Source organism: Lissotriton vulgaris, chromosome 11 (assembly GCF_964263255.1).
Source record: "Lissotriton vulgaris chromosome 11, aLisVul1.2, whole genome shotgun sequence".
NCBI classification, from domain to species: domain Eukaryota; kingdom Metazoa; phylum Chordata; class Amphibia; order Caudata; family Salamandridae; genus Lissotriton; species Lissotriton vulgaris.
The window spans coordinates 279,569,408-279,594,505 of NC_141699.1; the positions used below are offsets into that span (position 1 = coordinate 279,569,408).

The 25,098-nt window shown below is 44.1% G+C and overlaps 1 protein-coding gene across 3 annotated transcripts in view; it reads right to left on the reverse strand.

The window, feature by feature from the left end:
* The window catches only part of DRC10 (dynein regulatory complex subunit 10), a 136,823-nt gene that overhangs the window by 62,320 nt on the left and 49,405 nt on the right, over positions 1–25,098 (reverse strand). For all 3 annotated transcript variants that reach the window (XM_086943250.1, XM_086943249.1, XM_086943248.1), the window contains 2 exons: positions 7,686–8,854; positions 967–1,200 (listed from right to left, as the gene is read on the reverse strand). In XM_086943250.1, the coding sequence (XP_086799376.1) occupies positions 967–1,200; positions 7,686–8,795 (1,344 nt within the window). In that variant the 5' untranslated portion in view covers positions 8,796–8,854. The remainder of the gene's footprint in view (positions 1–966; positions 1,201–7,685; positions 8,855–25,098) is intronic.

Here is a 25,098-nt window from a genome sequence, read left to right on the forward strand (position 1 = left end):
GCAGGAAACTGGTAGCAGTGTCTTGTAAGCTCCCGAGTCCTCACATAATGAAAAAAAACTGTTAAAATAGAAATAGTTACGGGAGAAGAAGGACAGATTAGCTCACCAGCCACTGGCACTGATTGGGACTACTTTGCTGGCCCATGTGCATAACTAGAATGCCGCCATTCACACTGAGAGCCAATGGTGGCCCCACTGCTGCATTCTGTGGTTGGTGGATGCAAAATGTAAATGACTACAGAAAATCAAGATTAAAGAATTAACTGAAATGCCCTTATGTGTATTTATGGTTGTATATGTATAATGATTTTTTCAGAAAATCAAAAATATCTTGGCTAAAGATGGATATAAAACAGACGTGACTGGATGTTTAGCATAAAACAGTAGATAGTAGAAGAGGGGCCGGGGAGCCAGGTGTCACAGCATTCTGTTCTGTATAACAAGGAACAGGCATTGAAAAAAGTTTCAATAGTTTATTTTTCACAAAGACCTCTTTTTGCAGTATTGAGAGATTCAATAGCTGTGATTCTACACCAGTGGAGTAAAGGATATCTATGTATTATTAGTGAAATTTTTAACAAGCTGCTGCCACTGCAGTTATCAAAGATTGTGAGGTGTGGTATACTGGCTAGGTTCTACGGGATTTTCCAAACTGAAGATTGTTGGATAAAGAGCTTTTCATAATCTGAGAGGAAGCATTCACCTGCAGAGGAGTTGTGATTTCTCTGTGTTGATACCAGCATGAGCTCATCTCAAGGATCTCATGGATTCTTAACATACTGTTTTGGAAGCTCTGGTGCTAAATGGTCCTATAGTTGTTCTTGGTTACTTTGTTGGAGTCTAGTTAAATAAAATCTCAAAAGTGATCGACTAAACAACCTCCTTTGTCACTAAGAGACAGATAATGGACTGTGAAGCATGCATTCATTAGCAGACTACCTTAGCAAACCAGTATTTCTGTTTTACCTTTCGCAGAGCCATCTCAATCTCCTTGTGTTCTGCAATTTCACTGTTCAGTTGTGCGCGTTTGCGCTGGATATCCTGTTGAAGCTGGGCACAGTTGTTCTCAGAAACACGCTGGTCAGATTTCTGCTGGTTATCAGCCTCTTGCTTTATACGTCGTATGTGCTCATTAGAAAACTTCTCAAGCTGGTAGAGCTGGACCTTCAGGTGACGGATCACGTCATTCTTCTTAGCGACCTAGTCCAAGCAATCAAAAACAATTGTGCCACCTTAAGGGGTTGCAGTTTGTTGCTGTACATAACTAAAAGAGCTTAGGTGCAGAGACTAATGTACAACACCGAACCATAGCTTTGTGTATTCAATGACTATGCCTACAGAAAACTATATGAATGCATCTTCAGTCTGATTCCCTGGGTCACTGTACACTGCGGAATCTGCACAGTTCACCTCAGTTCTGGCCTGATGGAAACACATCTAGCATAGTGTACCTAAATTGATTACTTCTGCAGAACATGTTTTTCCTATGGTGGGACTGCTACAAAATGTAGCCATTGTACCGCAATCCTGTCCTATTCACTTTCACACCTCACTCTATTCCATCACGTAGATTCCCAAACAACTCTACCAATGTACACCAATTCAAACCACTCCATATGATGATTGAAGAGAGACATACCAACTGGTTCAGGTAGAGTATTATTTTTTGTTGTAATAGAAAATAGTGATTCTGAATAATAATTAAACTAGAGACGTCTGTGATGCACATGGAAAATACAATTATGCTTTAAGAACTGTATTCAGGATCAATTTATGTGCAGCAGCACACTAAATTTAAAACAGAAATGGTGCCCAGTAAGACAAATATTCTTGTTATATTAACTGAATTGTGTGAAATTACAAAAGCCAATATGGGTGTAAATGGTATGTGTTGAGAAAGCTGCTGTAACAGGTTTAGAATAGCAGCGGCTTAGCTAACTATGAATTGCCGCTTCTTTAACCACCAGTGATTGCTTTCTTGTAATTTAAATCCAATGATTCACACAACATTTGTGATCCTTTTTGGTCTACATCGCCCGATGGATCCGGTTATGTGAAATGGATGTGTATTTTCTGTTTGTGTACGACTATGGAAACAGCGTCTATAAGGGTTAGTTGAATAATTGAAGATATACAACGTTCTCAAAGTCCTATTAGTTCATACTCGTAGTTTTGTTCTAAGTGAATTAACTTTTAAGAATTGGTGCAGACATTTACCAATTAATGTCCCTCTGTGAATATGATCCAAAGCACCATGAAAGAAACTTTGTCTTCACGTTCAGTCTTCAAGGCTAATATATCTGCTTAGCATTCTAAAATATATTACAATATATATACCTCATTTTATACTGGTATTCAAAATGTACCTATGCATGATTCAATTTGTAATCCAGGTGAAAAAGAATTTGCTTTTGAAAATTAGATTGGACTATGTTGAGTACTTCACTGGAGACACATATGATCTTTTTTACATAAATATTGCAAATATTCCTATAGCACTGAAATTGCATGTTTTGCACATGTTTGCATATGTTCTTTTAGTTCGTACCTAATTACCTTATCTACTTGATAGACTGATCAGTAAATTTTGATTGATCTTTTTATTAATCATGCAATAATGTAACCATCGCTGACGTTTACATAACTTAAAATGTTATAACCTTGAATAAACAGATTGAAATAAGAAATAAAGTATCTTTGTTCTTTTGATGTGTTAAGGTTAAGATTAACCTTATACACTTCCACATGTTAAGTGAAGCTGTTAGCTGTTTTGTTCATATTCACATGGTTTAACAGAGTATGTATGCTTGTTATTACATTACAGCACAATCACTAGAATCTAGTACAAGTAAATCAAGTGGTTGGTCTGAACTAACAAGTATGTCAGCCTGCAATCTTATCAAATTCAATCTTAAGAACCTAAGGGATCACACAAATAATAATGATTGTTTTTTAAAAAAATCACACTTTCTTCACTGAGGCATTTACTCATATATACAATTAGCACCCAGTCTAACAGGATCACAGTGTCATGCTAGATACATTGCTCTCACTCATCAGTAACATTTGCTTTCCAGAGTACGTCCTAAACTGTGTTCAAGGAGGTTACCCCAGTCATGACCTGCAAAACACCGGGTGTTACCATATTTTATGTCCTACAAATAAGCATGGCTGGTGCCCTGTGCTCCCATGTAAAACTCATGCTGCCTGTGTCAGCCTCTTGCTGGATGTGTAAGATAAAAATAAATGGAGACTCCTGGAGTGATAAACTAATGACTACTTAAGTAAAACGTTAAAGCTCACAGCCACAAAACATTGTAGTCAGGACTTTAAAACAGCACTAACCAACTCCAAACATAAGTTAATCATGTGTGCTTTAGATTTTCAATGATTGGGATATTTTGTAAGTAAAGACTGGGGACCTTCTTATTGAAGTATTCTACCAATATTAGAGATCAGTTTATCCAGAGTAACTGCAGAGCACTGCGTTTTCTACACAATCAGAGCTTTCCACTGGTGCGCCCCAGTGCACATATCCAGTGTGGAAGTTGATTTTATTTCTGGACAACGATTGCATCGTAAATAGACCCTACGCTAACTTAAGTTGTGTTTATACTGTCCTCTATCTTAGACCAACATCACCATATATCACATGATGACTATTGATGACTTCTCGTTCGAAATAAAGAATTGTGTGAATCCAACGAGTGACCAGGAAGTGTTCTCACTGTATCAGACTAAGGACGTTCCAACCGTCTCAGGCTACCTTTCTACAATGTGTCCATCAGAAGGCTTGAATAAACTGTGAGAATGCATGAAAACCCAATATATTACTGCCACGAGAGAAAACTTGAATGTATTCTGTAGTGACATGTATCTTCTTGCTTATTTCCTATTGGTGCATATACCGAGAAGATGTACTCATGTAGAATGTCTTTGTTACATCTTTGTTAGAGGTCCTATGAAAGAATGTGTAGATTTCCATGACGAGATCCCTTTCCCCACTCTTAGAAGGCAAATCTATTCCAGATTTTGCTTAGAACTGAACTGAGTTCTTTGCATTTACAATTATATGCCTTGCTTCTAATTTTACTAATGGCATATGCCGTGTAATCTTCATATAATTCATTATATATATATTTTTAATTACAACCCTTGTTAGTCATTCTTATGTGAATGTATATCTCACCTACTACTAACTAGATAAAATTGACTGCAGTGAAGGCTCAAGTTGGGCGCACCCTAGTTTGTAGTGGGACTACACCATTCTCAGTCCTAGATGTTGGCGGCCCCATGAGTAGTATTTAAGGTGCTGTGTTCCACAATGACACAATGAACACACTTAAGGTACAAAATCCTCATTACAACTAGGCCGGAAAGTTCTGATGCCTGTCCAAACCGCTGTTTGTACACAGGTCGAAACTAGTTCTGTACAGATATTGGAGTGTGTAGTAAATGCGTAACACTTGCAATTTGACCTACGCATGGGTGGCTGGTTAAATCTGATCATTTTTATCGTCAATATTTAGTTATGAAAAGTGGCTGGAAAATACCAGGATATAGAAATTTTTCTGTAGAAAGCACCAACAACCTTATGCTATGCCCCATTTTGAAGGCCTAACTAGTCATACACAATATTTATAGTAGCTGCTAAATACCACATCCCAGGTAACGGATTTGATCAGGTGCGATAAATATCGCACTACCCACCCTGGCACTCGTAATCAGAGCCAAGGTAAATACGACGCTTTTGGCGGGATTGCACTGAATAGTTGCATTCCACTGGGAAACAACCTATTGTAATGCCATTGCTGCGCCCTCAAAATTAAGAAACAGTTTGTTGTACATCTATTTATATAAGAATGAAAACGACCCCAGTTCAGTAACTAAACACCACAGAACCACGTATTTTCTGACTGTCTGTGTGACCCACCTTTCTCCTATGGTCGGTCGACTAGGAGAGTTTACTGAAAACGAGGCACTTAGGTTTTTAAACAGCAGCTTACAAAAGTTTAGAACTGTGTTATGTACTAGAAGCTCCAGTGCGAGTCCCATGTTCAGGAGAATGACAGATATGGTGCACTCCTAATTTACGAAGACATAAAAAGGGACTGTATGTCATGAAACACAGGGAACCAGTTTGATTAGACAAAACTATACATGCAATAGGATTTCGAAAAGGGACACTTTAATTCATTAGGATATGATTTGCTGATGAGAAAAGGAACTGTGGTTTGCCAACTCTCCAAGCAGCCAAAAAGTATAATTTTTAATTGAACAGCCTTTTTACTTCCATAACTTTACCATATATCTTCATTTTATGGTTTTTTTTGGTGGGGGTGGGCACTTACAAGGTCCCCATGATCATTCTGTGGCCAGGGGCCCTCCTGTGGGAAGGAAGTGCAACATGCAGCTTCACAGCCTGCATCAAAGGACTTTCCATTTATTTTATTTTGTAATTACAATGAACTGGCAAGATACAACCCTTTGAGGCACAGTAGTATGGAATCTATAGATCATCATTAGTTCATGAAACACCCCCTTAGCAACCAGTGACTCTGATCAGAACTTGGATTTTAGATACCCAAGTAAAAGATTTGATTTCATTTATCAGGAGAGAAATCCTTCTGTGTGTGTAATTATTTGGTGGGCGTTTCAAAAATAAATGCTTTAAAAAGGTTACATTTAGCAATGCAAATGTCCTTAGCTGTGGATGGTACATTTAACAATATACATTTATAATCTAGACTTTCCATAGAGCACTCGGTTCAGGCGATGTTGACTCACTGGGCTACATGAGGTGGTATTTGAGGACCACTTTGAAGATGCGCAGCTATGGGGTTCACAGAACTTAGGTAAAGGGGAGACCTAGCCGTGCTGAGGTGGAGCAGAAAGGGGAAACATCATTAACAACGAAGGCATTACCACGCGTAACGTTTACAACGAGGCACTTACCACGTAAACGTCTTTTCAACGCGTATGCCTACAACGATAGTCTTTACCACGAAAAAAAAACTCCATAGGATTAAAAAGGGGGGTTGGGGGTGGTCTCCCCCCCCATAAAAAACGATCCCGCCGTGCCATAGAAATCAGCGTCGAAAGAGAGGAAGCGGAATAAACTTCCGCTTCCTCTTTAGGACGTAACAACGACGTGGAAAAGATGATGAGGGGAAAACGAATTCCGTGGTAACGCATGCGTGGAAAAGGCATGCGTTGCAACGGAATTCGTGGTAACGACATATAACCGCAGAAAGCCTTGAGGCAAACTAATCAGAATCTTTAGGAGGCACAAGGAGTGTGGAGGTGGTGATGAAACGTTGAGTTAGGGATTGAAGGACATACCTAGGGCTGCAGTACCATCTTTAGGGTTTTGGTGGTGGTGCAACCGGTGCCCCCGCACCGGGTGCCATGCCCAGGGGCGCTGCATTTTGAACCATCTTCTGGGGTTACAGGCACCTGTTGCTGAGTTTCCTGTGTGCTCAGCAATTTTTTAGAGGATAATAAAAATGGCAAGATAAGCCTGGTGATTAATGTACCTTTCAAGAGATATTTCAGTTTCATCTAGTCAAAGTTTTGGCTCATCATAAAGTAGCACAGTGGGGTAATGTGCCTCATGCAAAGCACAGCGTGTAGCATGCGGATAACAGAATTGTATTTTATCTAGATAGCTCATTGAGCTACTAATTTAGTCACAGAGATCCTTTTGTTACTTGCAATTCAAAAGTTTTAATCCTAATATAGCACAGTGAGCTATGACCCAGAATCAAATAGCAGCATGCACAGTGCAAGGCATGGGCTTGGAAGCTTACTGTTTTCCCAAATCCTTAGTTTGTTACAAAGGATTCCTCTGGATAGTAATACATTATTATTAGTAAGGACAACCACTGTGTTACATTTTAAATCTCGCCTCTAGTTTTGTTTCTCCAGACCAAGCACTCATAACATAACGCCTACCAGCATGGAGGACATGTGACTTTACACCTCGTTGTCCTAATTGTCTTAAGTAACATGTCCTATACATTGTTTTTCAAGCATATATGAGTCATTGTCCCTGCATACTATGGAAATATGTGTGATGTAAAGGGCTCTTATACCCTTCATTGAGATGAGCAATGCTATAAAAGAAATTAAATTCATGCAATAGAGGGGGACTATGGGGAGATGATGGGGACTTTAGGAGGGTGGAAGTTAGGGAATCTGTGGAGACGGAGGTCATCGGGAGAAGTGATGCCAACAAAGCAGGTTACACCGGGTGCCACCAGAACTGAAGCCAGGCCCGCAGTGATGTAAAGGAAGACTGTCACAAATAAGGGTGGGGGGCAAGGCCAGGAACTAATGTGATTAGCACAACTTTGAACTTGTGTTTGGATCTGCCGTACACTGAGAGTCAGTCTGCTTGCTATGTCAAGTAACGGTGCTGGGGGGTCATGGAAAACGTATCCAATGCTCATGGCATTGTGGGAGGTAAAGCCTGAGCAGAACGGCTATTGCAGGCTTTGGGGTGTTGTGGTGAGGTGTATGGTGAGGTTCATCATGAACTAATCTCAAAAATAGATCAGTTATTACATATGAGCCCAGGGGTTCCACATATTGACCCATTCAAGTTACTGGCCTTCACAATTTAAACAATTTGCCTAATGCCCCTGATTGCTATTCACCCAAACCAAAAGATTTCCACGCATTACCTCTCCATCCCGGTCTTTAATGGCAGCATCCACATCTGCCTCTAGCACCTTAATCTTGTCGGCATTCTTTTGTTCCTTCTTGATGAGCTCATTCAAGTGATGTATCTGATCGTTTTCCTCCTGTGGACTTGTGAGAAGCTTTTCAAATAAGAAACCTCGCAGCTCCCAAAGGGCCTGAATGAGATCTTTGATGGAAACAGACCTGGCATGGACCTCTGCTCTGATGGTCTCTGCTGCTGCATGGTTGGTGTGAAACAATCTTAGAGTGTTCTTAACAGAGCTGCTAATGGCCTGTTGAAGCAGAGAGAGTTTGTGACCGCCTTGTTCCTCCATTTGCCAGAAGATCCCTACTCCTTTTACCTCTTCTAGGAAATCCTGTTGCTTGGCCTCCACATTATCCATGCGACTGAGGAAAGAGAGCATGTTATCTTGCAACCGCTGGTGCTCCCTGATAGAACCAAAAAGTTCACACCCTAGCACAACACCAAACCGGTCCAGGTTCTTAGCCGTGTACAAGAAAAGGCTCACCAGCTCCACACTTTTGATGGTCTCATCCATAACAGCAACAACCCGCTGGGTTTCAATAGTGGTTAGTTTTTTACGTGGAAGATCCTCGATTTTCAGAGACTCATCTTTGGGAGGAGATGGTTTAATTTCTTCTTTGGACTTACTGTGGTCTGGATCAGTTGCAGGGTGGGTCAGTGATGCTGCTGACTGTGGGAGAGAGTTGGCTGGAGAAGCTGGTGACTGGAGTTCAGGACCAGCCAGTGACGCTGCAGACTGTGGCTGGGAGCGGGTCAATGATGCCACCAATTGCAAAGCAGGGTCGGCCAGTGCCACTGCGGACTGTGGAGCAGGGTGGTTTACAGACGTTACAGACTGTGGATCTAAGTCTGCTAGTGATGCTGTAGACTGCTGACTAGAGCCAACTAGAGATGCTGTTGACTGAGAAACGGAGAGAGCAAATAAGGCTGCAGACTGCACAGGAGAGCCGGCCAGTGATGTCGGTGACTGTGAGGTGGAATGCGCCAGCGATGCTACAGAACGCAGAGAAGGGCGGGACCGTGATTTTGCCACCTGCGGAGCTGGAACTGCCACCTCGGTCGCCATGGTTAGAGCTGAAGGGTCACCAGCTTGGGGCTTTTCCACCTGTTGCTTTCACAACTTTCCTAGGAAACAAAACAAATCACAAAGCACGTGAATACTGTACATCAAAGGTACTCATTTCATTTACAGAACAGAGATCAGGGTTGGTTCTAGTGCAAGACCAATTGTGTGGTGGGCCACCGGGTAGCAGCACTAGAATGCATGTTGAATAAAATGTTGCCCTTGTTCCACAAGTGATCAAAGTTGAGGTACATAAAGGCAGTAACATATTTGCACCGCTCTCGATAAGCTAATAGGACTATCAAGTTGCATGCATGTTTCTAAAGCATTTGATAGGGTAAAACCTACTTTAAAATCCGCTTGGTAATTGCCGCATCTGTAATATGTGTATTGCAACTGCATGTCGTCTTCTTTTATAATGTTGCTATAAAAGTTGTCTTTTATCAAGGAAAACAACTTCATAAAATGTTTTTAAAGAAAATAGGATTGCTGTTCCTTCAGGAAAGTCATCCATTAAAATGTGGGGATGCAGTTTTCAGGAAGTCGCGTGTTCTGTTATGTGAACTACATCAGACATTAGTTTTAGATGAAAGGTGTAAGCTAATTTGGGGTAAATGTGTAACACTGAAAGGTGATTAGAATCACAGCCTTTAAAGTAGATATCCTGTCTTTCGCCTTAGTGACCGTGATAAACAAACATGGAGTTTCTTGTGAGGTAGTTACCAAACCAAACCAAAAAGGATCCACTGCAATCATTAAAAAAAACTTCTGAACTGGATTTCCTCTTTAGTGAATCAATATGTATACTCTTGACACAAGTGTGAATTAAATCTGGCTTGCTTACCATATAAAGATGCGAAGAAACCTACATAGAAGAGGGTGCAGTGACAACACGCTTGTGGTCACACATAAAGCAAGCGCCAATCCTGAACGGTCTGTAAGCAGAGCATAGCTGCATAATTTGCCTCACCTCCTTCTGGCCTCATTATCGAGAGGTCACTGCATCTGAGCATTGTGAGGCAAGAGATAAACAGTGGGTTGGGAATGGGACAGTGAAAAAGAAGCCATTGAGCAATATACTTTAGGTGTAGAAGTCGTTTGGTAGATTTGCCACTTAGTATCTAGATAACTACAGTAAACAGCCAGCTAGCATGATGGTTGAATTGGGTGTTGTCAAACGATACAGAAGTGCCTTGCAATAGATATTACCCAATAATCTTCATCCTCTGTCGAAACTATTGATTACCTCACAATTCAAGAACTACTAGACTCCTTCATCAGAATGGTGTTACAAGTGAGATCCACTAAATGAGACTGCTGGCAGAGACGTTTTAAGGTGTGGCCAATTGCCAAAGCCCTCCACCTTCAAAGGGCCACCCTGGCAAAGTGAACTTTCTCTCTAGTAAACCTCTGTCTATTCTCTTTCTCCCTCTAAACGTCCCCTCTCTGTCTACAAGGTCATCTCGCACTCTTTCTCTCAACTCAGTGCCATTGAAAGGGTTTTGGAGTCACAGGCAAGACATATTTAAACCGTTTTTAGTTACCCTGTTAAAGTTTAACATATAATTCAGTATTGTTTGGCATCATGCGCCTTGAATTAACAGGAAATGGGTAATAACATTGAAATTTGTTCCATGTAGGGGTCCCCAAAATCCTTAACATGACACTAAATACCGGTACTTAGATGGCAGATAGGGCTCCAGGTTGAATGCCTTTTAAAAAAACGTTCCATCTGTATTTAGCCATATTTATTTTTACCTTGTATTTACTCATGCTTATTTTTTGTTGAGGAACAAGGAGTTGCAACTATTAACATATCAAATAAAACAATACACTCGCCTGAAGACATTAGCTTTGTATTATTTTTCATGCGAGCTTACTTCCTCGTTGCTGTGGACAATCTCTGTCCATAGGGTGCAGACTTATCATGGATCTGCCCATTTAATATTGTCTACCAGTTTGGGAAGGTACACACCTACCGACTTGCTTTGATGATGTATGAACATAGGTGTTATATCTACTGACTTTTGTTACGCAACATACATACAAATACTAGAGCTTTCTAGAGGACGATAATATTTTGGCGTTCTGCAGGTGAATTGGAAACTTAAAACTCACCCCTAACACATGTGAATCTCGATAAAGAGTATTATTGGATAGACAGGAACGTCATAGGATACTTTTGGATAATCAAATAAGCAGTTGGACATTTTTCCTGGACATTTGTGTATTTCATCCGTCTGTTGTAACATTCCCAAAACGCCTTGAAAAAGTCTGAGTACAGACGAAACACGTGTCGGCTAGATCCTGTGCTGGGAATCTTTTTTTTTACAAAAATCAATAAAGACAAGGACTTAACAATTATTGAACTTGATTTGGACTGGCTGTTTGTTATATACAATATTGATTTGATGGAATTCTTCTGAAGAATTTAGATTCATATGTGAATCTCGATTGTGTTTTGAACCTTTCCAATACCATGGTTGGACTGATAAATACATACAAAGGGTGTGCTACATGAGCTTAGTTTGTTAGCTTTGTATTATTAACACTTGCACACATCTTCAGGTCGTTAAGCTTCCTTACAAAAAACGTCCTTTTTAAAGCCCTATGCTGTCAAAATGCCTAAACGATCATGACTGAAAGCATGGAGTCACCCTCAAAAGAAAGTCTTGTTTCTGTATTTTGAGGTTTTTAAACATAGACTACATGCAGGGAAAGAACTTGTTATCCATTTGTATTGCTGTGTACAACTGGCGAACAGAGGGCCAGATGTACTAACGTTTTTTGCGGGCACAAATGGGTTTTAGACCAGTTTGCGACTGCAAAAAACATGTGGCCCATGTACTAATCTTATTTTACGAGTCGCAAATCAATTCGTGACTCGCAAAACAGGATTATCGACTCGCTATTAGGAAAGGGCGTCCCTTCCTTATAGCGACTCCTGAAGCTATGTATGACTGTTTTGCAATTGCAGTTGCAAAACAGTCCCAGTTTACCACCCTTCACAGATGGGTGGTAAACCACTCACAAAGGGTAAGGGGTTCCCAGGGGACCCCTTCCCCTTTGTGAGTGGCTCTCAAATATTTTTGAATGGCAGGCAGTGGTCCCACGGACCACTGCCTGCCCTTATAAAATGAATCTGAAAAGTTTTATTTTTTAAATGCATCCCGTTTTCCTTTAAGGAAAACGGGCTGCATTAAAAAAAAACTGCTTTATGTAAAAGCAGTCCCAGACATGGTGGTCTGCTGACTACAGCAGGTCACCATCCCTGGGAGTGCCAGCCATTCCCAATGGGGTCACAAATTGCGACAGTCTGAATAATATGCATGAGGAATGCAATTTGCAACCCCATTGAGAATCGTAAACAGTGTCTCAGACACTGCTGTGCATGCCAATTTGCGACTCGCAAATTGTGAGTTGCAAATGCGTTGCAATTTGCAACTCGCAAATTGGTGGGTCGTACATCTGGCCCATTGAGACTTAAATATGTTTTAAACAGGCATTGGTTTAGCCAGCAGTTTCTCCTCCACTACAGCTTATTTTTATTAAAATGATAGGACCTTACAGGAGCTCTCCTCAAAGGTATTGCATCAAGGGCATGCGCAGAGTACCCACAGTCACCACCAGCACCTTCATGTACCAGCAGTCACCCTCACTGCCATCTGTCATCATCGTTACGAGTATTTAATCAATAAAATCAGGGATAGTGCACCTAGTGACCGTCAGTACCAGTGTCCTGGTAAGTATCAGTACTACAGATACTGGTGTTACTAGTCCAGTCAGTACTGGTGTCCCCAGCCACCAATAGACCTCAGGCTGTTGTTAAGGAAGGGAACTTATTTTTGATTGGTTGTGCTTGCCCTCTGTGTACTTCCTACTCTTTTTCTACTCTCTGCAGCACTTGGTGGAAGCCTCCACTACCGATGTATGCTCTACCAGTAACTTAGGGCGAGGTGGCGCAAGGACACCTTGAATGCACAGCCAGATATGTCATATAATACAAGATTGCCAACCACACCTCGTACTTAAAGGGTGAGGGATTGGCTTTGCGCTGCTTGCCCACTTTTAGGCCACAAACCATTGTCAAAGAAGGGTACCAAACATCTGCTGCTTTTGTTTGCCATGTCAGGCATTCCCCACTGTTTCCTGGCTCTGTTGTTGAAAACCAAGGCTGATGGACCAGCTTAGACAGATGCTCTAGAAATTGGAATGTCATTTGTTAACAACAATATTTTCCATTCCTTTTATCATACTGTGCAGTGATGGCTGAGAGCTAGCAAATTTGGCCACCGCCTTTGCCAATAGGTACGAGTTCTAGTCCTAATCAACACAAATGTTTTTCAACATTCGATTATACAATACTCTATTGTAGAGCAGTATGCTCAACTCAGTCTTTCTGAATTACAGCTCTAGACTCATGTCCACAGTAATCACCTGACCTTAGTAATTCTTAACCTGCAGGTCTAGTTACAGTCTTGTTTTTGTACCTCCTTGACAGATGAGACTTATTCCAGAATCTTCTTTAACAAGGCAAGAAGTGTGCTATTATGTTGCTGACAAAAAACACATAGCACATTGCTTTCTCCATTTACAAAAATGTGGTACTTTTTCTATTGTAAATTAACTTCTAGGTACTCTCCACCCTCTTGAGGGAAAAGCATTATGCTATCTCCAGATATCAAGGTGAGACTTTCACCTTATTGATCTCCATTATATATTTTTATGATGATGACTAATGAACTATTGTTACAGAATTGAAATGTCAACCTAAGTGGCAAAATTATCTGTTTTTCATCCAGTGGGGCAGAAATGCCTCCCCCAAAACGATTCCTTTTCAAGAAATGTTTCCTCATTCCTTATAGATAACTAATTTTAGGGAAATATTGTCTTCGATCTGAACTATCACTGTGTGCACTTTTTGAGCAGTGTGCTATATTCAGTTTTCTTTCTACATAGTTAATGATATACTGTACTTTTATTTATCAAGATTTCATTATAATTCTTAAAATACAGCCAGCCTCTTTTGTATTTCTTTTTCAGGATTCATTCATAAACATAGGTCTAGACTGTTTCAAACATGAATGTATCAAGATTGAAGATGTACAATAATGCAAAAAAATAATCTTGCCCAGAGATTTGTCTGGATTAATTATTTTTCTTGTTGAGGCTAAATTAATCTCTTTAAGATGTATGTTTTGCTGGCAGCAAATGCAGAGTCCTACTGACTTTAGTTACATGGAAGGCACAACCTTGATTAACCCGAGGATTGGCAGACTCCTATAAGTAACTTGATATTGTTCTGTGTTTTGAAAAAGAGAATTAATCGGACTTAATATAAAGAATTCTTAGCAGAGATGTTTAAGGCATGTGCAAAGTGGGTTCTGGCCCACGGCCCCAGCCTTTAACGGGGCCCCCTGTCAAAAGGGACCTCTGCTCTGCCAAGGCTTGCCCGGATTACCTTGAATACTTCTTCGACAGATTGCTTTAAATACTGTTTCTCTTTATTTTATTTATCAATGCGAATGATGTGTGAAAGCCTAAAACACTCAGCTTGCAGAGAAAGTTTGTGTTTCTGTTTCATGCAACATCCATAAATAGTTTCTTTAAGATTAAAACAAGACTTCACATATGAGAAATGCGAGGATGTCAACAGAGATTATTTGCAGTAATATTAATGAGATGCTGCTGTGTTAAAATATTGAAAACACAAATAAGTATCTATGAATATTAGTTTACCAACTTTGGAATGTGGACAAGTGTACCTCTCAACTGTTAGTGACTTGACCAAAGAGGGCATGAAAGAGCAGATACTGGAGTATAAATGTAAAACTGTTCCAACCAGGGGCCCCCAAAATCCTTAAGATGTCCCTGATTCTTAGAACAACTTTCCTTACTTCTCTTGCTCCCTCTGTCACTTTCCCAGCCAAACATGAGGAGCAGTGATTTATTACAGTTCAGGTGGTGCCCGCTTAATTACCATCCTCTCTTGAAAGATGTATAAATATTGTTGTAGATCAAAGTAGGCGTGAACACCATCTGCAACGTTCAAACAGAACTGTGTTTGATCAGAATATTTGTATATACCCAGGCCTCGAAAAATCATAAAAATGTTACTAGACCTACAGGTCGAGTAACTTGAATAATCTATTCGACCTAACTGTAATGTACTTGACCCGTAAACTGGTCTCAAATTGTGTGATTATTGGGGAATATTTTATTTTCCAGGATAGTCTTTTTCTTCATTCTCACATATGATGCACCTTCAAATATGTGAGTTCCTTTAACACTTTCTATAGCAGGTCAGAGAGTTTAGTTTAAAATTCCGGAACTCTGCAGCCAGAGAAGGAAAAGCAATTGCAAACTGACCACTGTCTCTGAACACAGAGCAAAAGTGACAAGATAAAAACAAGATTTCAAGGCATCTTTATTGTTCCTTCTCTTAATGACTGAACAGAACACCTGTTCTTTGTCAACTCGCCAGAACAGGCAAGTAGGTCCGAAATATAGGTCAACTTGATCAAATCTGACTCGCCATAGTGAGTGGGCAAGTAGATTTTTCGAGGCCTGATAACACTATTAATTTATTTCAAGAAAACAATAGCATTGGAATAGATAAATGTTACATAATGTGGGAAAGAATGGCATTTCTTGCAGAATGTTGAAAGAAACAGCAGAGCTAGCTGACAAAATCTGATCTAATCAGAGATTCTGTAGACTATATTTAAGACGACACATGGGGGCCGTGGCTTGTTAAGCGACCTGACATGCAGCCATTCCACTGAGTTCTGGAAATTCATCTATTCCCCCACCAATCCTGGAATATTAAGTGCACAATTATTGGAAAAGGCAACACATCCATGGAGCAAAAGTAATCCTGCATAAAGCTGTTCTCTTAAAATGAAGGTTAAGATTTTACTGGGTCTGTGTGTGTGGTCCCCCTGCAGGACTAACAGCAGTAGAAATTAAGTTGGCCACCTAACATCAGACTTGATTGAGAAGTTGCGACAATGACCACTGCTGGAAAGCTTGATCTCTGGTAAGAGAAGAGTTGTGAATTCAGACAAGCACACTGAAGGTTTTGTTCTGGTGCTGGAGCAAAATGTCTCAACAGCAGCTTAAGAAGGAATCCAGAGTGGTGGTGACTGCAAAGACAGCTGTGAGCTGCGAAGAGCATGCCTGGCTACTGTATTAACTTCATAGGGCAGTGCAAGCGATGGAAGGGTGTGAGGAGCCTTCCTGTGCTCACATGCCAAGCATATAGGCCGTAGGAGCACATGGTGAGGGGCATGCTTGTCGAGGGCCTGCAGACCAGACCAGGGCACAAAGCCCAACAACAAGGATCACAATTTGGAACTAATAGGGTGAATACATTATTTATACATGTAAAGGAGCAAATGGTATAATTGACATCAGAATAAATGCCGACTTAACTTCTCCTTTCCTGATCAGTGTGTTGAATGAGCGTGGATTTAGTCAGTCAATCTCCTAGAAGAGTAAACAAAAGTATTTAACTGATACAAGGCACAAGCGTTAACAGAGACACCAAGACTTAACAAAAGTCTAAATCTATACTACTATAATAAAGGAAGAACTTTCAGCCTTTGAAGCGGGTAAACTCGGGAACCACAGCACCAATCCACACACCCGATACACCGTTGGAATCGTCAGGGTGTGTAGATGGTTATAGGCTATATACATTTTTAAAAAAAACGTTATTTAAAAAATTTACAGTAAAAAAACAAAAAAGTAGTCCCTCCGAAGTAGCGCCGGCCAAGACGTGTGCATGCTCACGTCAGGAGCGCGGAGAGGAGCGGCATTCCAGGAGTGCGACGAGGAGCGGTGACGTGAGGAGCAGCAGACAGGCCAGCGGCGGTGCAAGCAGCGGACAGGCTGGAGGAGTGGCGGCTGAGGTAAGGGAGCGGCGGACATGGCGCGGGGGAGGAGCGGTGACGTGAGGAGCAGCGGACAGGCCAGCGGCGGTGCGAGCAGCGGACAGGCGGGAGGAGCGGTGGCTGAGGTTAGGGGACCCATGTCGGGGCAGGCGGGGGCCGGGGCAGGCGGGGGCCGGGGCAGGCGGGGGTCTGGGCAGGCGGGGGACGGGCCGGGCGGGGGCCCGGGCTGCTGGACAATGTCGGGTCGGGCGGGGGTCGGGGAAGCCTGTTGCTCCTGGACAAGATCGGGACGGGCTGCTAGTATAATACATAAAAATACCCAGAGGGGTAAAGATCCTGGGGCTATGCTAACTTATATTGACTCAATATGTGATGCTGCTTGCTTAGCCCGAGAAGGAAATACAGAAACAGTTTGAACTGGGTAGGATAATTAGTAGTTTGTCCGAGATCCAATATTTCTTTCCCTCTCCAATGATTCAGGCGTACAATGGTGCAAATTCGGTTCCGATCGCTGTGTCCTGTACCTGCATGAAGAGTTCCTGGTTGAAACTGAAGACGTAGAAGCTTTTCTTTGTTCACATAAGATTCCAAAAATTCTGCTGGTTTAGTATTAATAGACTTCTGTGCTGCTGCAATCCCCTTTTAATATCAAAGAGGTATATAAATTCACTGCATCTATAGTAACTGATATATAGTCTGCGTCCCACATGATAAATTACCCTACTTGTGAACCGATTGAATTAAAGCCTGCAAAAATAGGAGGTCTGGAAGGAGAAAATACCTTTTTAAGGCCCTTGGGGCGGAGGCAAAAAGTAACCATAGTAGGATGTTAGATGTAAAAATAACTATTTTCTTCTCCTGTCAATAAAACCTTAAAGTACCATTCCTTCAGTTTTGTTTTTATTGTCATTTGGATATCCCTTGTAGGTTTGCCTTTGACTTTCCTGTAGCAATTTGTAATAATAGCTGTTTCATTGATTCTTGAATGCAATCATATGAATGTAAAAGGACCACAACCCCCCGTTTATCCCCTTGATATTCAACACATTGTTGTTCTGTAGTGTCTTGCTGCCTGCCCCATGTTGCTTATTGTCTTTAAAATAAAATATTGAGATGGCCTCTAAAAATCTGTAAATATGATCACCATTTATAAATAACAGATTGCATTGATATTTTTCAGATCTATTACTATTAAATATTGATTCTCCTACCCCTTTCAAACTAAATATAATACATACTACAGCTGGCAAGAACCAGCACACAATGGAGGATGTAGACGTACCAGCAACATCACAACATTGACCTACTGAGTTGGGGAAGGGGCAGGAAATGTCAGCAGGGAACAGTTCCAGACCACTTCATAAAACAATGGCTGAAGTGTCAAAGATCTTGAACCTAGAACCTCTGATGGCATGTGATAATAGGGTGGGCATGGCCCCCACCTTGCAATATGAATCAAGAATTCCGAGATCATCCAGAAGCAGCAGAGAAGAATGTTGACAGACACGACAAAAAGCCAAAATGATGACGGTGGCTTCCTCAGGAGAGATGAACTAGATTCCTAATAAACTTTGGCCTTTCAAATAGACTTAAATAATGGTTAACAAACTACAATATATTCCTATTGGAAATATTCCCTTTTTCCGAGCAGCTGCTAAACCAGGGCTCAAGAAATGTCACAGATTTAACTGAATGTTTAAGTTATGTTGTGAGATTGTTAAATACTCTTCATTAAGTAGAGAGATTGACTTACTCAAAAAGCAAGGGAGAAGTAGGGGGATGGGTGGGTGGGGTGGGGGAGGGACATAGCCAAGTCCTGGGAGCAAAACCTCTCAATCTCCTTCAGCTTGTCTATTCCCTTACCTTGTGCTTTAATGGCACTGGCAAAAGATTCATGTCAACTATCATTATACAGTTTCGTATTCATGAAACCACATTCCTTGTACATGTTGTCTGTTGTTCCCATTAAGATGTTTTATAATTTCTCTTTGGATATACTAGGAAACATCCGCTGCATTACACAATCAGATACACCACAGGATTACCACACAAACTTCAAGGTGAAAACAAAATGGCAAGATGTAAAGTAGTCAAACTAGATTTCCCAAAGGATAGTCTCAGGTTTGAGTCTCTGAATATTCAGGGCCTCTGCTTCCCAATGAAGCGGTCTACACTCCTACACTAGCTTCAAGTAAAATAAATGTATGTAGTGCTCCTACAGGAACTCTTTTGCAGAGTAATAATTAGAGATTTTAATCTTATTGGCTCCTCACTGACATCCATCCCAATGCCCCCATGTTGGAATTAGGTAGCCTGGCCTAGGGCAAGACTAGCATAACAGAGGCACAGTGTAAAAGTTGCAGACCACCCAAAAGTAATTTCACGCAATAGCACTCAAAAAGAAAACACTACACCAAAATTATATGAAAATACGTACTGCTTTATAAAAATAATATACTCTGTTCTTTTATACTTTAGAATTTACAGTTCAGTACTTTGCAATCAATTAAGTGAAACAATCCGCTAAAGTTTTGGGGAGAGAAAACTATTCCACAATGTAAGCACAGGCAGATATTATAGAATTAATAGCAACCTAATTAGCAGGTCTATTTGGCATTAAAAAATTCACATTGACAATAACCTTTATCACATTTGGATGTCATGTACATCAATAGCGCCAACTCTAGAATTGGTAACCTGCTTCAGGAACTGTTATTAAAAGAACATTGCATCAGATAGCAACATCAGTAATCTGCATTCAATTTTGTAAAGATTCTTGAGACATATAATTAGATTTCAATGAGGTGCCCCTAATCCTCCTCTCACAGTTCCTAACAGCTCAGCAGTTACTGTGGGGATTCAGAGTTATAGGATATTTATAGGGATATTAACAGTCTAAAGAGAAGCTGCATTATTATCTATTCAGCTGGCCCAGCTTTCTCTATACAGCTGAGGGCAATGACCAGAAGTTATCACTATCCCCCTGGGTTCAGAGCTCCTTACTGTAGCGTGGAGACGATGATGTCCCAGTCTCCACGCGTCGCTGGTGATTTGAGGCTCCTCTAGGGACCCCCAGGCCTCTCTCCACCTCTTCCCGCCGAGCCAGCTACTTACTGGTTGCTGGGGCGGGGAAAACGACGAAGAAAATACCTTCCAGGCCCCACCAGCTGTTTCCTGGATGCTGGGGCGGAGAAACTATTGCGAGCACACTTTGGGTTCCCCCCCCTTCCCGCTCACGCCGGCTCCTTTCTGAGGCGCTCGAGCGGGGAAAGGGAAAGACGATGCCTGACACCTCAGTCGCTCCTCAGCTCCCGGCGCCTCTCAAACTGATCCCGCCTCCGCCTTCCTGGAGAGGCGTGGCGCGAGCGGGCATGCGCGAATGAGCAGTGGCTGACTCCGGAGTCTGCTCCACTCGGCTTCCTCCAGCCCCGCCCTCAAATGACCGGCAAACCTGCTCTAATCACCGGAACAGCACTGGCAGGACACAGCGCTTTCAGCGCAGGAAATCGATCCGCTTCTCGCTCAGCGCGGCAGGCGCCCCTGGGGTCCCGTTCACACAGGGAAGCCTCGCAAGGCTTCTCAGGCTCAGTGGAACCTGCGGGGGCGCTGCCACATAGCGCGACAAGTGCCCCAGGGGTCCCGCTATCGATGGCACGCAGGATGCAGGTTCCTCAGTTCTCTCTGCCGACCCACAGGTGAGGAAACTTGCTACACACCAAAGGTTCAGTTTAGGAAAACGCAAATCTTGAGTTAGTCCAATGAAAGACCCTCTTTTCTTCACTATGACGAGGAGGGGGGTTACAAATGGAGAGGCTCCTTCAGAACAAGCCCACAGAGGACTTCCTCAGCGCTAGACCCCTAACCCTCCTTACTGGACAGATTCAGGACACAGGGGAACTCTTAGGTCAGTTCCCAAGGCAGGGTACTTCACAGCTCCCAAGGTTACTAAAGTTAACCCCTTAACCTTTCTATCCAGGGTCAGCAGGATGGGCTAACCTGGCTAGGACAACAGGACTAGGAGGTGGGAAAGTCTTGACAGGGGGCTACTCTTGTAGAGGGAACCACCCTTCAGAATCCTACCCCTACTAGACCTCAACCTTCACTCTAGCTGCTCCTCACTGACAGACAAAATGGCTGCCCCACATTCCGCCTTATATAGGCTGCCCTTCAGTGGTCCAGAATGGACCAGAAGGTTCTGGAATGCCCTATGTTAGGCTATAGCCAGGTTCTGTTGGTGACAGTTGGGGCAGTTGGTGGCCACCATTTTAGGTGGTGCCAACTTTCCTGTCAGAACAGGCCTCTGGGCCTAAGGTAAAAGATTATGAGGGGGGAAGAAAACACCTATCCCCCTGACCAACACCTACAAAAAGTCAGTAGACACAAAAATTAACAAGGGTATGAGGGGCAAAAAGGGGACAAAATAAATAAAAATTAGGAGGGACTTCGCCAAAAAGTCAGACAGGTCTAACACGCGTCCCCCCCAGCTGAAAGTGGGGAGAACTACCCAACCCCTTGGGAGTCCTCATCACTAAGGCGGAAATACCTGGAGAGACCGTCTGCATTGGCGTGGTCCACTCCAGGCCGATGTTCCACCCGGAAGTCCATTCCCTGTAGGGAGATGGACCACCTCAACAACTTGGGATTTTCCCCCTTCATTTGCATCAGCCAACGAAGGGGTCGGTGGTCGGTCTGAACCAGGAAGTGCGAGCCAAAGAGGTATGGCCGCAGCTTCTTCAGAGCCCACACCACCGCAAAAGCTTCCCTCTCAATGGCACTCCACTTCTGTTCCCGGGGAAGCAGCCTCCTGGATAAGAAGACTACAGGTTGATCCAGGCCCTCTTCATTGAGTTGCGATAACACTGCCCCAATGCCATGTTCTGATGCATCCGTTTGGACAATGAACTCCTTGGAGAAGTCTGGGGCCCTCAGGACCGGTGCCGCACACATTGCCTGTTTCAACTTTTCAAAGGCTTGCTGACAAGCCTTTGTCCAAACTACCCGTCGAGGTTGTTTCTTGGAGGTGAGCTCTGTGAGGGGCGCTACAATAGTGCCATACCCCTTCACAAAGCGACGGTAGTATCCTGTGAGGCCCAGGAAAGCTCGGACCTCAGTCTGTGTCTTGGGGGGTTCCCAGGCCATGATTGCCTCAATCTTCGCCTGTAGGGGCTGCACAGTCCCCTTACCCACCAAGTGTCCAAGGTACACAACCGACCCCTGCCCAATCTGGCATTTGCTGGCTTTGATGGTCAATCCAGCTTGTCTCAGGGCCTGGAGAACGGCCTGCAAATGCTGCAGATGGTCCTCCCAACTGCTACTGAAGACAGCAATGTCATCCAAGTAAGCAGCAGAGAAACTCTCCATTCCAGAGAGGACCTGGTTCACCAGCCGCTGAAATGTGGCAGGGGCGTTCTTGAGCCCAAAGGGCATCACACAGAACTGGTAGTGTCCCTCAGGCGTGGAGAAGGCTGACCTTTCCCTCGCTCCATCTGTCAAGGAGATCTGCCAGTACCCTGAAGTGAGGTCAAAGGTACTCAGATATTGGGCAGCTCCTAGCCGGTCAATCAATTCATCCGCCCTAGGGATCGGATGAGCATCAGTCCTTGTCACTGAATTCAGTCCTCGGTAATCCACACAGAACCTCAGTTCAGGTGTGGTGCCTGGGGGTGCGGCTTTTGGCACGAGCACCACCGGACTGGACCAAGGGCTGTTGGAAGGTTCAATTACTCCCAGCTCTAGCATCTTGGCAACTTCTCCATGTATGCTAGCCTTCACCTTGTCAGACATCCGGTAGGTCTTGGACTTCACTGGTGGGCTGTCTCCTGTGTCCACATCATGGGTACACAGGTGGGTCCTTCCCGGGACAAGGGAGAACAACGAAGAGTACTGCTCCAGTATCTGGCGGCAGTCCTCCCGTTGCTCAGGAGTGAGAGTAGGAGAGAGATTCACTCCCTCCACTGACCCATCCTTCTCTTGGGACAAAAAGAGATCTGGGAGAGGTTCGCTTTCCGCTTCCTCTCCCCCGTCAGTCACCATCATCAGCATGACTTCAGGCCTCTCATGGTGGGGCTTGATCCGGTTGGCGTGTAGCACCCGTAGGGGCTGTCGAGGGGTCTTAAGGTCCACCAGGTATGTGGCCTTACCCTTCTTTTCCAACACCTCAAAGGGGCCTGTCCAGCGATCCTGGAGGGCGCTAAGCTCTCCAGGCTCCATCACCCACACTTTCTGTCCAGGCTCCAGTTCCACCTGGTGAGCGTTGTGGTCGTACCACTCCTTCATGACTGCCTGGCTGGCCTCCAAGTTGTCAGAAGCTTGCTTCCACAACTTCGCCATTTGGCTCCTGAAGGCCAGCATGTAGCTCACCACATCCTGGGGGGGTTTCCTGGGAGATTTCTCCCAACCATCCTTCACCAGGCTGAGAGGACCGCGTACAGGGTGCCCATACAGAAGCTCAAAGGGGCTGAAGCCCACTCCCTTCTGGGGCACTTCCCTGTAGGAAAAGAGTAAACAGGGTAGGAGGACATCCCATTTCCTCCGCAGGCTCTCGGGCAGACTTCTGATCATGCCCTTCAAGGTCTTATTGAACCTCTCAACCAGTCCATTCGACTGGGGGTGATAAGGAGTGGTGAACCGGTAGGTCACTCCACACTCCTTCCACATGGCCCGCATGTAAGCTGACAGGAAGTTGGTCCCCCTGTCGGACACAACTTCCTTGGGAAATCCCACTCGGGTAAAGATTCCCATTAGGGCTCTTGCCACTACAGGTGCAGTGACTGTCCTCAGAGGTATTGCCTCTGGGTACCGTGTGGCATGATCCACCAGTACCAGGATAAACCTGTGACCAGCTGCTGTTGGTGGATCCAAAGGCCCTACAATGTCGATGCCCACCCTCTCAAAGGGGGTGCTAACGACTGGAAGTGGTTCCAGGGGAGCTTTTAGCTTCACCCCTGTTTTCCCACTGGCCTGGCAGGTTACACATGTCCTACAGTATGTGTTGGACGCCGCTTTCATCTGAGGCCAGTAAAAGTGGAGAACAAGCCGTGCAAAGGTCTTGTCCTGGCCTAAGTGTCCTGCCAGGGGTATGGCATGAGCCAATTCCAAAAGAAAGGCTCGGTACTGTTGCGGGACTACCAAGGCCCTCGATGAACCAGGCGAGGGTACCTTGGGTTCACTGTAGAGGAGTCCATCCTCCCAGTAAATATGGTAATGTCCCGTAACATCACCTGCTGCTTGGGCTTCAGCCTGTCGCCTCAGTCCCTCAAGGGTGGGGCACTCCCTCTGCCCCTTACAGAATTCTTCTCTGGTAGGACCTCCCTCCACATGCCACTCCGCAGGGATGGGCAAATCCTCCAGAGAGTCTACTTCCCCCTCCACGGACTCCTGGTCCACCACCGCAGGTGGCCGATCTGTCTCATGGGGTGTGGAAGCCGGAGCAGGCTTTCTCTGTCTCCGGGTCTGTCCCTTCTTAGCAGCGGGTTGGGCCATTGTTCCAGGCTCCAACCCAGGCGAACTCCCTCTCCGGGCAGTCGCAGACCGTGTGCTGACACAGGCCCAGTCAGGTGTACCCAGCATCGCAGAATGCGTCCGGTATTCCACCTCTCTCCAAGTATTGTGTTCCATGTCATTCCCCAACAGACAATCGACTGGCACGGCAGGGCTTACGGCAACTCGAAGTGAACCTGCAACCCCCTCCCACTCAAAGGGAACCTCAGCCACTGGATAGTGGCCCATTCTGCCGTCAGCCATCGCGGCGGGGTGGAGTACATTAGGAACAACCTGCTCTGGGGACACCAGCTGACTTCTCACCATAGTCATGCTGGCTCCTGTATCCCTCAGAGCCTCCCCTCTCTGGCCATTGATGGTAACCCATTGCCCATACTTTGTAGTATTTGGGGGCACCTGGATCTTTGGCACCATCTCCCGCTCTCCCAGGGACACTAAGGTGACACCCGCCCACTCACCCCCCTTATCTAAGGGCAACTCCTCCCCGAGCGCTACACTAGCTACTCCCGGTGACTTTCCTCCGGTGGGAGGGGGTGGTCTCTTTGGGCATCTGACATCTCCCTTATAATGTCCAACGCCACCGCATTCAAAACAGTGGAGAACCCTGGGCTGCTGGCTCTGGCCAGGATGAGGGTTCCGGGCGGGTTTGCCCTAGGGGTGAAACCTGCTCCCTTCCCTTGGAAGTTATTTTGGGGACCTTTAGAGAACTCTTTCTTTTTCTCCCCCCCCTCCTTCTTCTGGGGGGCGCCCTGTCCGGCTTTTTGAGATTCCCCTCCAGTCCCCTTGGTGGACACCCGGGTACTTGTCCAGATGTCCGCCTCCTCAGCAAGCTTCCGGGGATTGGTCAGCTTGCTGTCTACCAGGTGTTGGCGCAGCTCGGGAAAACATTTCTCGAGGAGGTGTTCTCTCAA